The sequence below is a fragment of the Mugil cephalus genome, chromosome 19, assembly GCF_022458985.1.
Source record: "Mugil cephalus isolate CIBA_MC_2020 chromosome 19, CIBA_Mcephalus_1.1, whole genome shotgun sequence".
Lineage (NCBI taxonomy): Eukaryota > Metazoa > Chordata > Actinopteri > Mugiliformes > Mugilidae > Mugil > Mugil cephalus.
The window spans coordinates 20,687,926-20,700,711 of NC_061788.1; the positions used below are offsets into that span (position 1 = coordinate 20,687,926).

Sequence of the window (12,786 nt, forward strand, 5' to 3'; positions counted from 1 at the left end):
ACTTGATCTATTTCTATTTGTCACTTTTACCTCTGAATGGACGATTCTCCATGCTGTGGCCTTTATTTGCAGCTGCCAATGACTTCAGTTCTGACTGTATTAGCTGACCGGTTTCACATTAGAGGCCGGCACAGGTGAGTTTCAGCCTGGTTCAGCGACCAGAATGAAAGGAAATCTATTTTTATTGCTACAAAAAGCCAGCTTTACTGATTGGTGGTGCCTTACGACTGCAAAGGTCTGACGAGAGAATGGAGCATCTGGCAAAAGTGCCATAAAATGACCAAACGTGGGCCTGGATCAGTGGGGAGCTAAAACACTGGGCGATAATTTGCAGAAGGAAAGAAAGGAAACCACAAAGACAGATGAAGAGAGGGGACACAGAGAGAGAGAGAGAGAAAGCGGGAGAGAGGTGGAGGAAAAATGAAAGAAGGAAAAGGATTATCCTGGAGGGATGTGAAAGGAGTTTTCTTATTAGTTGTTTTTTATTGTTTGGGTCTCAGCTGGCAGAGTACAATGCATTCTGTGTGTGTGTGTGTGTGTGTGTGTGTGTGTGTGTGTGTGAGAGAGAGAGAGAGAGCGAGAGAGAGATGGGTGTCTATAGGCATAACTGCCTCTCCTCCCTGTGTACAGACGTACCCACACAAACATTCACCTACAGTATTAAGTGAAACTGCCCTTTCAGGTTATAATTTACATAATGATCCCATATCGGTTTGATTTATCAGTTCAAATTCAAGACTCCTTTTTCTTCATGATCCCTTGGGTGAAGCCGTTTACTGATCTGCTGTCCCTAATCGGATGAGCAAGGCACTAACGTTGCCCGGGTGAGAATTAGATTCCCAGTGGAGCCAAACATGCTTGAAATAAGCACAAACTGTGTAGAGCTAAATGGGATTTAATATTAGAAATGTGTAATAATTATAAAGTCCTTGTGTCTGAGTATGACAGAAAGATATTCAGAGTCAAATGAACGAGAACTCTTGTGCGGTAAAAATGTGCTGAGGGAAGAATTACGCTAAACAAAAAGAAGAAAGCAGTTAAATGAAAATTTCCTGTAATGCATAGCACCGGTTTTAGATCATTATTTTTGCAATTCGTTGTTCTATTGTCCCATTAAAACAAGAGACCAACAATATGCTTGTGTCTCTATTTATCTGACTCAATCTTGTTTTAGGCCCGTGACAAACCAAACGGACGCTCTGCTATTGGCCAAAGTCCGACCATCACTGAGCATTTGTGGCCCTGGTATCTGCAGTTCGTCCCATATCTATCAAGTCCAACCCCCAGTGCCTTTTCGGACGATTTAGGATGTTCACTCAATGTCTGAGACTGTTGGTGACGACTGTTCTGATAAACAAAGGCTCTTCTTGTTTTTCACCTTCACTCTATCTGAACATTCAAATACACAAATACTTTCATGGCAAGGTAAACTAGTATTAAAAACCAACTGACCAACACATTTCATATTTGGATTCTATGCACTGGTTTGTAGCTCTTCCTGTCTTCCTAGCTCCTCCCAGCTTTTCACTTTTCAGTGACTTGTAAGACAGCACAGAACATACATTGACTTTTTGCATTGAATTCAAGTGCAATTTTTTGCCTTGGACATGGGCAACACTGCCACTGTTGTATTTCATGTATATGTCCATTTGGTGTTTCTGGACCCTTACACTTTTAACTGACACAGAATCACCTTGGTTATTGGGTGGCATGCACCGCAGTGTTACTCTGCAGCCAACATGATGGTTTTATCAACTAGAGAGTCCAAAAGACTTGGCACAAGGGTCAGAAACAAATATTTCCATCAAAATGCCTGTCAAGATGAGTAACAAATCACAGGGCTGAGCTGGCCTCAGCCTTTTTCAGCTTTCCAATGATGAGGCGAAGCATCAATCAGATGAGTTTGTTTCACCAGTTTCTCTTCCTTTTTGTCTCACCATAATAATGCGTTCTGTTTTGTTTGAAAAGTGGAAGAAAAACTTATTCTGACAGTCACTGTCTAGTTCTTTTTTTTTTCTCACCACAACATGAACAGGATGTAGGTACAAGTCGAGTAGACTTTAAATTGGTGACAATGAATCAGCAACTCTGTGCCTTGTTCCTCATAATTCCTCAATTAGTTTAATATAATTATCATCATATTTAGTGTGTGTGATGACCAAAGCCTGTTTTGTTTCATATGTATCCACAAAAAAATAAAAAAAATAAAAAAAAGTTCACACAGGGAGGACAATGTGGGACAAACAGTTTTTTTCCGCATAGCAATAGAACAATTTATGAACCACATGAGTCATATAGAACCTTGGTTTAGGCAAAGCTCATTTCTCATTTTACTATACAACATTTTAATTGTTTGTAGAATGACATAAATGTCTGTGTTTTTCAACACTGTACCATGTCTTTCAATAAAAAACAAAACAAAAGAAAACACATTTCAGACAACCTTATAGATGTGCAATTATGTGCATATAATAATTTAGAAAGCCTGTTGAATTTCAGTGTATTTCATCTATAGGTAGCAATACAGTCACATAATGTATTTTAACAGTGATAACAAGTCTTAGATAGTTTGAATGTAGAACTTTCACTGCCAACATTACCAAGGAGTATTTAGTGATCAATTATAACAGCGGTATTTGCATTTTGATGATGATCAATTAAACATTTCTCCACTTTCACTTTCTTCGTTCACACACTCAGATTCCACATTTACTTATTCATTCATTCACTCTCATTTGTTCATCCATTTATTCATTACCTCTCTTGCTCTCTCAGTCATGTGCACATTAATTCATGTTAATGTACTTTTTAATATGCATGTCGAGTGCATTCAGCGTGGTTGACTTCAGTCAGACATACATTTTAATTTAATTCGTTTGATCAGCACTTTAATTCATTCATCTGTTTGTTGGTTTGTCAGTCCATTCCATACTGTCCCACTCAGCTCCATTTAAATATTTCAGCTGTGATCCGTGCAGGTATCTGTCATGAATATCAAACTCACCTCAAAGAACATAACTCCCCTCTGAGGCGGCGTGCACACGTCCAGTGTCAGCCTGTGATTGGATCACAGTCACAGTCACTCGATCATTCATTCCGCCGATTTGATCGACTCTATTGAGACAATCAGTTTTATTTCAAATACTTAAAAAAAAGTTTATCGTAGTGTCTGTTGTAAAGAATATATTTTGTGTACAAGGAAAATCTGTTGAGTATTTAGTTAGATGTTTAGTAAATGAATCAACTCAGCCTGCAGCTAATCAGTCATCAGTAAATACATCTATGTGCTTTCTCAAATGATTTCAGTTTGATTAGACAATGGCAAAAATAAAACTTTCATGTTTTTGCTCAGAATTTAAAAAGGGTTTTTTGTTTTCAATGAGCGTGTTCTCCATTAGCCTGTGCCAGCCTTTCCTGTTTTCCTCCACTTCTCCCTCTGTGTGTTTCTATAGTAACCTTGGCTAAAATCCAAACAGCCGGTAGGGCCCTCTGAAGGGCACTACGCAGGCAAGATGAAAGATTTCCACCAGGCGACTGCAGCTTCTAGGCAACACATAAATGTGATTTTTAAAGGAGGACACGGCTCCACTGAGCAGAGAAGTGTCAGCGAATATCAGGGTGAGAGTGGCCCATCCAACATTTTTATATAGCCTGCTTCCATAGTAACCACATTTACTGACACACCTAACATCCTCTCTGATCATATCTATAAAACTGAATATATATATATATATCGTCACACAGATTTGGTGAAAGGCGCATACACACACAGAGTGTATTCACTACTTTGATGCAAAGCCCTGTGTAGTGACTCCTTTGGTGATAAAGATGTCACACATGTCCTGCTTCAATTGGTTCTGCCAGCCAAGAAAGACCCATCTAGTGTTCACCGGACGAACTACAGTATCACACTACACTAATGATGTTAAGGTCTGCCATGTGCCTCCAAAACAGTTGTGAGTTTGGCTCCTATAGTGGAGGGGAGGGGCCTCTGTGGATCATCCCACAGATACTTGATCAGTTTGGGATTTAGTGAATTTGGAGGCCAGGTCAACACCTTGTGCTGTTCGTCATGTCTTTTTTTTAGCTGTTCCTAAACCCTTTTTGTGTGTCTGTGTCAAAGAGTGTCATTGCTATGGGGTGGGGGGTGCCAGGTCTGGTCTAGGTGGGTGCTACATGTCTAAGTAACATCCACATGAGTGAATGCCAGGACCAAAAGTTTCCCAGCAGAACAATGAATTATTACAAGATGTTTCGATCATTCACTTCACCTGTCAGTGGTTTTAATGTGGTGGCATATGTTTGTGTTTAAAGTCATTTCTAAGTTTCACCACTGTGACTAGTGGGACACACGTCAAGTGTTGCTTTCTAACGTGACGCCATTATCACCGATATCCTACTTCTGGTTCAACTCAAGAACATGGTTCTCAGAGAGGTTCTCAGTTGAGTCCTCCACTGTTCGCTGGGTCTGAGGAGTTCAGGGGCCTGCTTGCTACCTTTAACTGGGGGAGACAAAGGAACTGGTGGTGCATTAACAAGAGGTCTCCCAGCCCTGTCACCCTGCCAATACCACACTAGTGAAGGTAGTGGACATGGTAGATACCTCCAATAACCTGGACACCACTGATATCCTCCAGAGGAAACAACAGAGCCAGCTGAAGTCAGTTTAGTGGACAGCCGGTATCTTTCGATGTTTGATGTGATGTTTGAGGGAGGTGGCATCAGGACTTGCAGTGTTTTCATACTGACATCCGTAGTGCAACCTGAGGTCGATCTGAATCACGCCCAAACACAGACGCACCGAGCCTCCAAGAGGTTTGGAGACTTTAAAACAGCTCTCAGATTCAGAAAGCAATGCACCCAGGCACCTGACTGACTGTGACACGCACACCATCTACAGTCAGACTGTCTTAGCCCCTATTTACCACAGATCTTGCACATATTTGGATTTGTATAAATAGGAATGCCACAGAAATGCGCATGTTATACAAAATGCTTGATTGCGCATTAAATTACGTTTTATGTTTTATTGCCCATGTCATTGTCCTGGATTTCCAGACATTCAGATTGGCTGTTGAGGCAGCGACCAGTGAAGGAGTGTAAAGCTCTCAGCGTCAGTGTTTCTGTTTGTTCCCTGAAAGATTCATAAGCGCCACAGCCACATGAATCATTCACTAAGGAAATGATTGCCGTAAACATGAAGTGCCATCTCTGCCACTGTGCGCTGAAAAGTTCATGCTTTTTAAGTCATAAATTATGACACGCTGCTCTCTCCCTTTGCCGGGGGGTAATTTTCAGTTACTGTACATCATAATGTGTGAATGGTTGAGAGTTTGCGTTTCCCATTTGAATCTCAGTCTTCTTCCTGACACACATGCGCTCGCCAGTCAAAATGAAATGAGACAACTGTTGAATGAGACATCCACGTCTCAAGATGTCGCAACGGAGGCTGTCTTCATTACACAACAAGGATTTCATATTATGTAAAAGTCTTGTCCGTCATTTTTTATCAGTAATAAGATTTGTCCCGGGAGAGAAAGCTGTCAGCTGTAGAATAACTAAATAAATAATCACAGTGCGTTGACACCGTGCTCCAACTCTGACACAGTTTTCCTGTCAATAAAGCCCACGGCTTAGATCATCTGCTGACTTGTTCACAGCCTGTCTGACCGGTTGACTGCTCCTTTATTTCTCACTTCTTTTTAATGATGCCACCGTGTCTGCAGATATCAGCTTGACGAGTTCGGAAATCAATAGCCAAGTAAACCATGTGTCTGCCACATTGTCATAGGTGGTTACAGGTTTAGTTCACAGCAGCATTTCCTTTGATTTATGTGGGTTCCGGTGGCAACTAACATGAAAAAATGATTTTGCTGTAAATAAACACACACAAAAAAATGTGTTTATCTGATTTATCATTAAGTCTTATTTCCTGTGATGTCACAGAGGCCTGGTGTATCATTCCTGTGGGGTGGGGATGATCAAAGTCATTTATGTGTCCTGTCTGTTTTAATGTTGTGGCTGACTGATGTACAGTACAGACTATGTACCATTAACAGACCAATTCAAGTCGATCGATCCTATGTGCAGACCCAGGATAAGTTATGACTCATGATAGTGTCACATTTTTGTCACTTCACACACACGTAGGACAAAAATCCAAGTTGGGAAACCAGGGGATTGGCAAGAACAATGTAGATGGCTGCAGACCCAGAAAGAGGTGCGGTGACTTCCAAAAGCTGATGAACACTTTTAATGCAATATCAAGTTGGTCCAGGACCAGATCCCCTTCAGGTGGAATTCTCCCACAAAGTAGGGTTCGGGGCGTATGCTATCTGGACGGAAGGTCTTTGTGTGTCCACTGAGTTTTCATATCGCAGTCTGAGCCAGGGGAGCAGGAAGGACTCAGCGTCGAGGAGAGTGAAAGAGATGATTTACCATTTAAAGTCTTGCGTGATCGTAATGCAAGCGCCGTTATCACTTGGTTTCAGTTCATCATTTTGAAACGTGTGTGTTCCTCCACCTCTGTGCCGCTCTCACTGCCAGGTCCTGATTTTATCCCGGGGAGTGTGTGGTCCTATCTGTGTGAGCACGTTCCCGTCTTTGTGTGTGTTCTGCGCTCCCTCTTTCTCTCGCTCCGTATATTCGGCCCTCACCTCGAGGCAAGTCGATCCTCTTACAGTAATACCATTGCCTAATCTCAGAGGCGTATCAGAGGGAGCTCAGAGCGCTGAGCACTAATAGGTTCACACAAATGGGATCTAGTCAAAAACCTCCCAATCCCCCTGCCACTGTAAATATGGAGCGCCGCCTAAGTCTGCCTGGAGGCCTCTGATGTGGAACTGATGCAGATTTGACAGAGAGACTGAGAGATAGCAGCCAAAAAAAAGATGATTTAACATGCAGTTAACGGTGTTACAGCAGTTTTATTGGTTGTAGGGGTGAATCGAATAAATCTCAACTTTAAAAAACTCTGAGACTGATGTCATTCGTGCAGGATGCTTTTAAGGCTAGAAACCTTTAAATGTTAAAATGTCATTTTATGTTGTAAAATTAAACCGTTTGCTTTTCCTCGGGCTGGTTTTATCCGTTTGTGGCCAAAGTTAAGCTGCATTAGGAGTTTGTTTCTTTCAAAATATATAGCAGAGCTGTAATTAATCCATAAACAGCTGCGCGGCCACTTTTGATAGCATTTCTGGTGCACATTTTTCACTGAGTTTCAGTAATGACATTATTATATTCTTTAGTAGCTTTCATTGCTGCTGGAGTCCACCACTTTCACGTTGCAAAATATAATGCAGTGCTGCTGTTTCTGTCAGAGACATCTATGAAAACTTAAGTCATTCATCTCATTCATCGATTCATCGAGTATGGTTTTGGACTCATTTTGACACACACAAAAACATGGCACTGCAAACCATCTAACATTGTTATCAGTCCAAGTTGAACAAAAGAAATGTGACTGCATTGCTTTTCTTTAATGTTTCTTATTTCTAGTCTGCAATTCTTTGTTTTGATTTAAATTTTCTAGATCAGGCCTTTGTGGTAAAAGAGCAACTCTTCTGGGGGTGGGTCATCAGGGTGAATGTTCCTTTTCTGACCAGCTGATTAAAGCTTACGGTGTGAGCACTCAAGTTTCGCTTACTAAAATCAAACGGTGTGAGCCCAGCTAAACACATATCCATTCCATTTTTGCAACAGTGATCTGAAAGTATTATCTTATTCAAACTATGAAACTTGTCTTCCAGTCTAATAGAAACTTCAAAGTAGTTCCCCCCAGCATTGTTGTCTTTTATTACTATTTTACATCCTATTTCACCTGACAAAGCTGTGTCTGCATGTGTAGAAGACTGACATTTTAAAATATTGTGATAAATTTCTAGCAGTTCCCGTGCTGATTGGGATATGTGGAACAAAAATGACCAATTTTATTTTGTATATATGTAAGCTAAGTGCGGAAAATGCAAAATGAGGAAACCCATCATAAGGACACAAAAAAGATTGATTGGTAAGACAACAATGAACTGAAGACACACACTGTACACACTTAATTTGACTTTCCCCTCTGCACATAAATTACGTGCCCATATGGATTCACATTTGTGATGTTGCCATGGCTGACCTACGCACTGATCTCTCGCTGGAATCAAAGCCACTCAGAGCAGAGCTGGAAGAGACAAACACAGTCGTGCACTGACACCTAGCGGCTGAAACATGCACTGCTTTGTTACCGCTTCAAGATCTACAAAACTCAAATGTGATGTCGCGTGAAGAGTCAAACACATAAACCTTAGTTAATGCCTTGTCAGCATGTAGATATATATTTATTGTAATCAATAAAAATCTGTATGAATTATATATGTATGAAGGAAAAAATATCAAGTCAATAATCAGTTCCTGTCTGCTGCAGACAGATATATTTGCATCTGTCCAGTTTATATATTATAGACTGGATTATAAACTTATTATAATATATTTGGGAAATAACACATTCCTTATTAAGGAATGACTTATTTAAATCTGAAATTCATGGACATCACTGGATGCCGGCTATCCTCTCCCCTCTGAGATTTAGTATAAATGACTGCAATAAATGTGTTTTTCTGTTCACACAGCCCTTGGTCCCTGAGCACATGCCAGCCTCCTGAAGAGTGTTACTAGGGGTCGGATATAAGATCGAGGTGATGTGGTTCTGTCATCTCCAGCTGACGCCTTCCTCGGCCTACCAGGGTCTTTGCGATTGTATAGCTCATGTTCTCTCGGATTAATATGGATTGGTTTAAAGTCTGAAAGATTTCCTTCTAATCGATATGTCTGTGAATTCTTCACAGTGTGTAGATGAGAACTACAGATACATTGTGATGGCAACATTTCTGGAACACCGGACCAATGTTTTCTTTTGTTTTTTGACACTGTGTTGTGCCATGTCCAGCATTTCCAGTTCTATCATAATGTGTGCATGGCTGTGAGTTTCCCTATTGAAATTGTGTCTCATTTCTACCAGTGTAATCTAAATATTTATAAACCACCTCCTCTCTTCTTCCATTAACTCTTCTTCTTTTTTTTTGTACAAAACACTATAGCATAGTGTGCCCTTACTGTCCCCGTCCCAATTTTTCTACCAATCTTCCAATATTTTCTTTTTAATGAGTTTTTTAATCTCCCCTGTAAAATCCATATATGTCACTGTCCCATTTGCTAATGTGTCTTCTTTAAAAATAAATAAATAAATCAACATGTATTTTCTGTGCCTTTGTATTCTAAATAAATACTGAAATATTTTGAGCAGTTTTTCATTTCTTCCAGACCAGTAATTGCTGTCGATCTGCGTGCTGCATAAACCAATCATTTCGCTGTAATTTTATTCCCTAAATTTGAAATTGTGGTATGGAGATGACATTGCCACATTTAGACTTTTTGAACTGTCTGTAAAGTAGGGGATTATTAAACACACCAATCAGCCACAACATTAAAACCACTGACAGGAGAAGTAAATAACATCGACCATCTTGTGATTCAGTGTTCTGCTGGGAAACTTTTGGACCTGGTATTTATGCGGATGTTACTTAGACATGTAGCACCCACCTAGACCAGACCAGACACCCCGACTCAATAGCAATGATACTCCCATCCCCAGCAGGATGCAGCCTGACACAGACGCACACACAAAAATGGCCCCCACTAACAACATTATGTTACTAATCACCACAGGACGCCCTCAGAAGGCCCATGTCCTTTCTCTGATGAGTCACAACTGATTTGGAGGCAAAAGGGAGACCTACACAATATTAGGAAGGTGCATGATCAGCGTGTATATGCCAAAAATCTGTATGTCTGCAAAAACCCTTTAACCTTCAAACTATTCATTCATTCTATTCAGTTGAATTAGCAGTCCTTCCCACCACAGAGTCACTGCATAGGGTTTGTTTTTGTCAAAGAAAGGAATCAAGATTGAATCATTCATCCTTCTTTATTTCAGCATTTATAACAGTAGTGGATCTTGATTTCATTCGACTGTAGGGTACAGATAAATTTCTTTTCCATTATTCGCACACATAAGAAGTTAAAGTGGTGAGTCTTTAGTTTCTGTCCACCACATGATTAAGACAGGATGCTGTCAAGGCCCTTTGGTGGCACAGGAATCACAGGAGCAAAAATAAAACAAGCTGCAGCATTGTTGCCAAGGACAAAACGTCAGAAAATTTACAGAATCGGATCCTTAACATTAATGAGTACACAAAATAAGATAATTTTTACAAAAGATTATTTTCTTCTTCATCATTATACAGTATAATATTACTACGTACACATCTAAAGTTCAGTAAAATGCTTATATGGCCTCTCGTCAGTCAGATTATCATGAATTTAATTGATTCATGTGCTGTGGTAAACACAGATGCTGGGTCGTTAGCTACCGTTTCGTTTTCCTCGTTGGTCCACTAAAAGTCACCAATAATATCCTCTAGCTTATAGGTTTCCAGCACAGGGGAGATGCTGTTAATGCTGGGTGACTCTTCAGAGCCAGTAAATCAGTATGTTTGGATCAAAAAAATCAAAAAACACACGTCTCAGCTGCCGTTTCTAGCGCATCGTCTGGTCTGTTTGTGGTGAGCCCCGTGCGTTGCAAACTAACCAATATTTAGTAGTACTGAGGTATATGTGCATGTCCAGATTTCAGGTCAGAAGGACATAGTGATAGTCCAGATATCAACAGTGTTTGTCAGTGTCATTGAGGGTCGACAGGATGAGCTGGTTGCGATTCTTTCTGTAGGAACTGATACAGCTCAGATTCGATTTGCTTTAGCTGCTCGAGATCCTGATTCAGCTTGTCCTGAAGCTCTATGAGCTGTCGCTGCTTGCTTTCCTGCTGGGCTCTGACCTGCTGCTTTACCTCATCACTTCGCTTCTGAAGTAATCGTATCATGTCCGCGCACATCTTATCGCTGTCCCTCACAGCTTTGTCGGCGGAGTGACCAATGGCCTCAAACTCCTGCTGGAGCATCTTCACGTCCCTCTTCCGCCCATCAATTCCCTGCTGGATCTGCTGCTGATAGACGCTGAGTTCTTTCTTCTTCTTGATCACTTCTACAATTTTCTCATGTTCTTTCCGGTCTTTCGCGGAGCGCAGGCGCCTCGAGCAGATTTTCTTCTGCAGCTTTTTTGAGGGGTTGGTCAGCTTGTGTTTCTTCAAGACGGGGCATTCGTAGTGAGGCAGCAGGTGATCCTCGCAGCTTGAGACCAGACATTGCATGCAGGACTTGACGGCTTTCAGCTTTCTTCCGGTGCAAATATCGCAGCCCACATCTCCAGGTCCGGCATAGCAGTGTTCAGCCGGAGCAGCTTGGAGTCCAGCCTTCTCAAAGTCCTCCACCAAATCTGATAACGCGTTGTTTTTCTCTGGAGCAGGCCTAGATCTGAAGGCCAGTCTGCACTCAGAGCAGCTGTTGATTTTCTTCTTGTCCTCTTCGCCGTGGCTTTTCATACAGCTCATGCAGTAGCTGTGCCCACAGGGAATGACCACTGGATCCTGGACTTCATCCAAACAGATCGAACAGAAATGATTTGCCTGGTCTTCCTGTATTCGTTGCTGCGCCATTTCACCTCTTTGCACGGTGAGAGTGATACAGCTGCACTTCCTTTTACAAGAAGGAAACAGAGCCAAAGCTAAACTGAGCTCTCTCAGTGTTTGCGGTAGCCCACTGATAAGCACCACACACCATGTTGCTTACACCCATCCGTAAACTTACAGATCTGTGCAGGGTGACGGAAGCAGGAAACACTTTGACTGAGTGGGAGTGGCTATTCTCCAGAGAGCCGGGGCCAGAGAGAGAGAGAGAGAGAGAGCAATGCAGGAAGTGGATTCAATAATTTGATCTGTGTTTATCTGCCAGTGAGGGACGGCAAACCAGAAAAGCTGCATTGTCGCTGCATTTGTTGTTGTTGAGGCTGAGGAAGATGACACGGGGTGGCTAACAAGGAAATAAGAATTCTACTGCAAATGAGTTGGGTTAAAGAGGGAAGTGAATCAGACGTCTGTATAGATGTGGGGACATTTGCTGTCTCCAGTCAAACTGATCATCAGTGGTATGCAGCGCTACACACAGAAGGGCAACAAGTGCAGTTGACAAGACACCGTTGCACAACCTACCCTTAAAGGGCTTAATTAGCATTATTATCCTCTCACAAGGTAGCATGACAGGAGTTACAAGTACTTCAGCTAAGATCTTAGAACATAAATGGTAATAATTGTGCCGCAACCTCTTAAGAAAAGTAGCACTAAACATGCAGATCAGAGTGCCCCAGAGAAAGAGAAAAGAAATGCTCTTATAAGAATTGTCTAGTGCTCATGATTATTATGAGGTGGCACAGCTCACAAATGCTAAAGCAACAACTGTGACTAAGATTGCAAAACCTACACTAGTGAGACATGTGAGGCAAATGGTTAAATAGTGGCCTTCAGTTCCATTCAGGTTCATTAAACACACAAAACTCAAACACACAAGAGACAGATGAAAAAGAAATATTATACTTGTGCAACTGTTTATTCAAGAAAACACATGATTTGTGTATATTTGTGACCTGTTTTCAGTATGCGGTGTCACCCCCTTGTACAGCAATAACAGCAACCGAACATTTCCAGTAACTACTGACCAGTCATTTGCAGCAGCTCGGAGGAACTTTAGCCCATTCCTCAGTGCAGAAGTGCTTTAGCTTTGAGATGTTGGTGTGTTTCCTCACATGAACCGCTTGATTCAGCTCCACCAACGACATTTCTGTTGGGTTAAA

The 12,786-nt window shown here is 41.4% G+C and overlaps 1 protein-coding gene across 1 annotated transcript; it reads right to left on the reverse strand.

Moving 5' to 3' along the window:
• Positions 1-9,951: 9,951 nt before the first annotated feature.
• On the reverse strand, positions 9,952-11,728 carry LOC124997113 (E3 ubiquitin/ISG15 ligase TRIM25-like). Its single transcript, XM_047570700.1, has one exon. The coding sequence runs from the start codon at positions 11,594-11,596 to the stop codon at positions 10,727-10,729; it is 870 nt and encodes a 289-aa protein (XP_047426656.1). The 5' UTR covers positions 11,597-11,728; the 3' UTR covers positions 9,952-10,726.
• Positions 11,729-12,786: the final 1,058 nt, after the last annotated feature.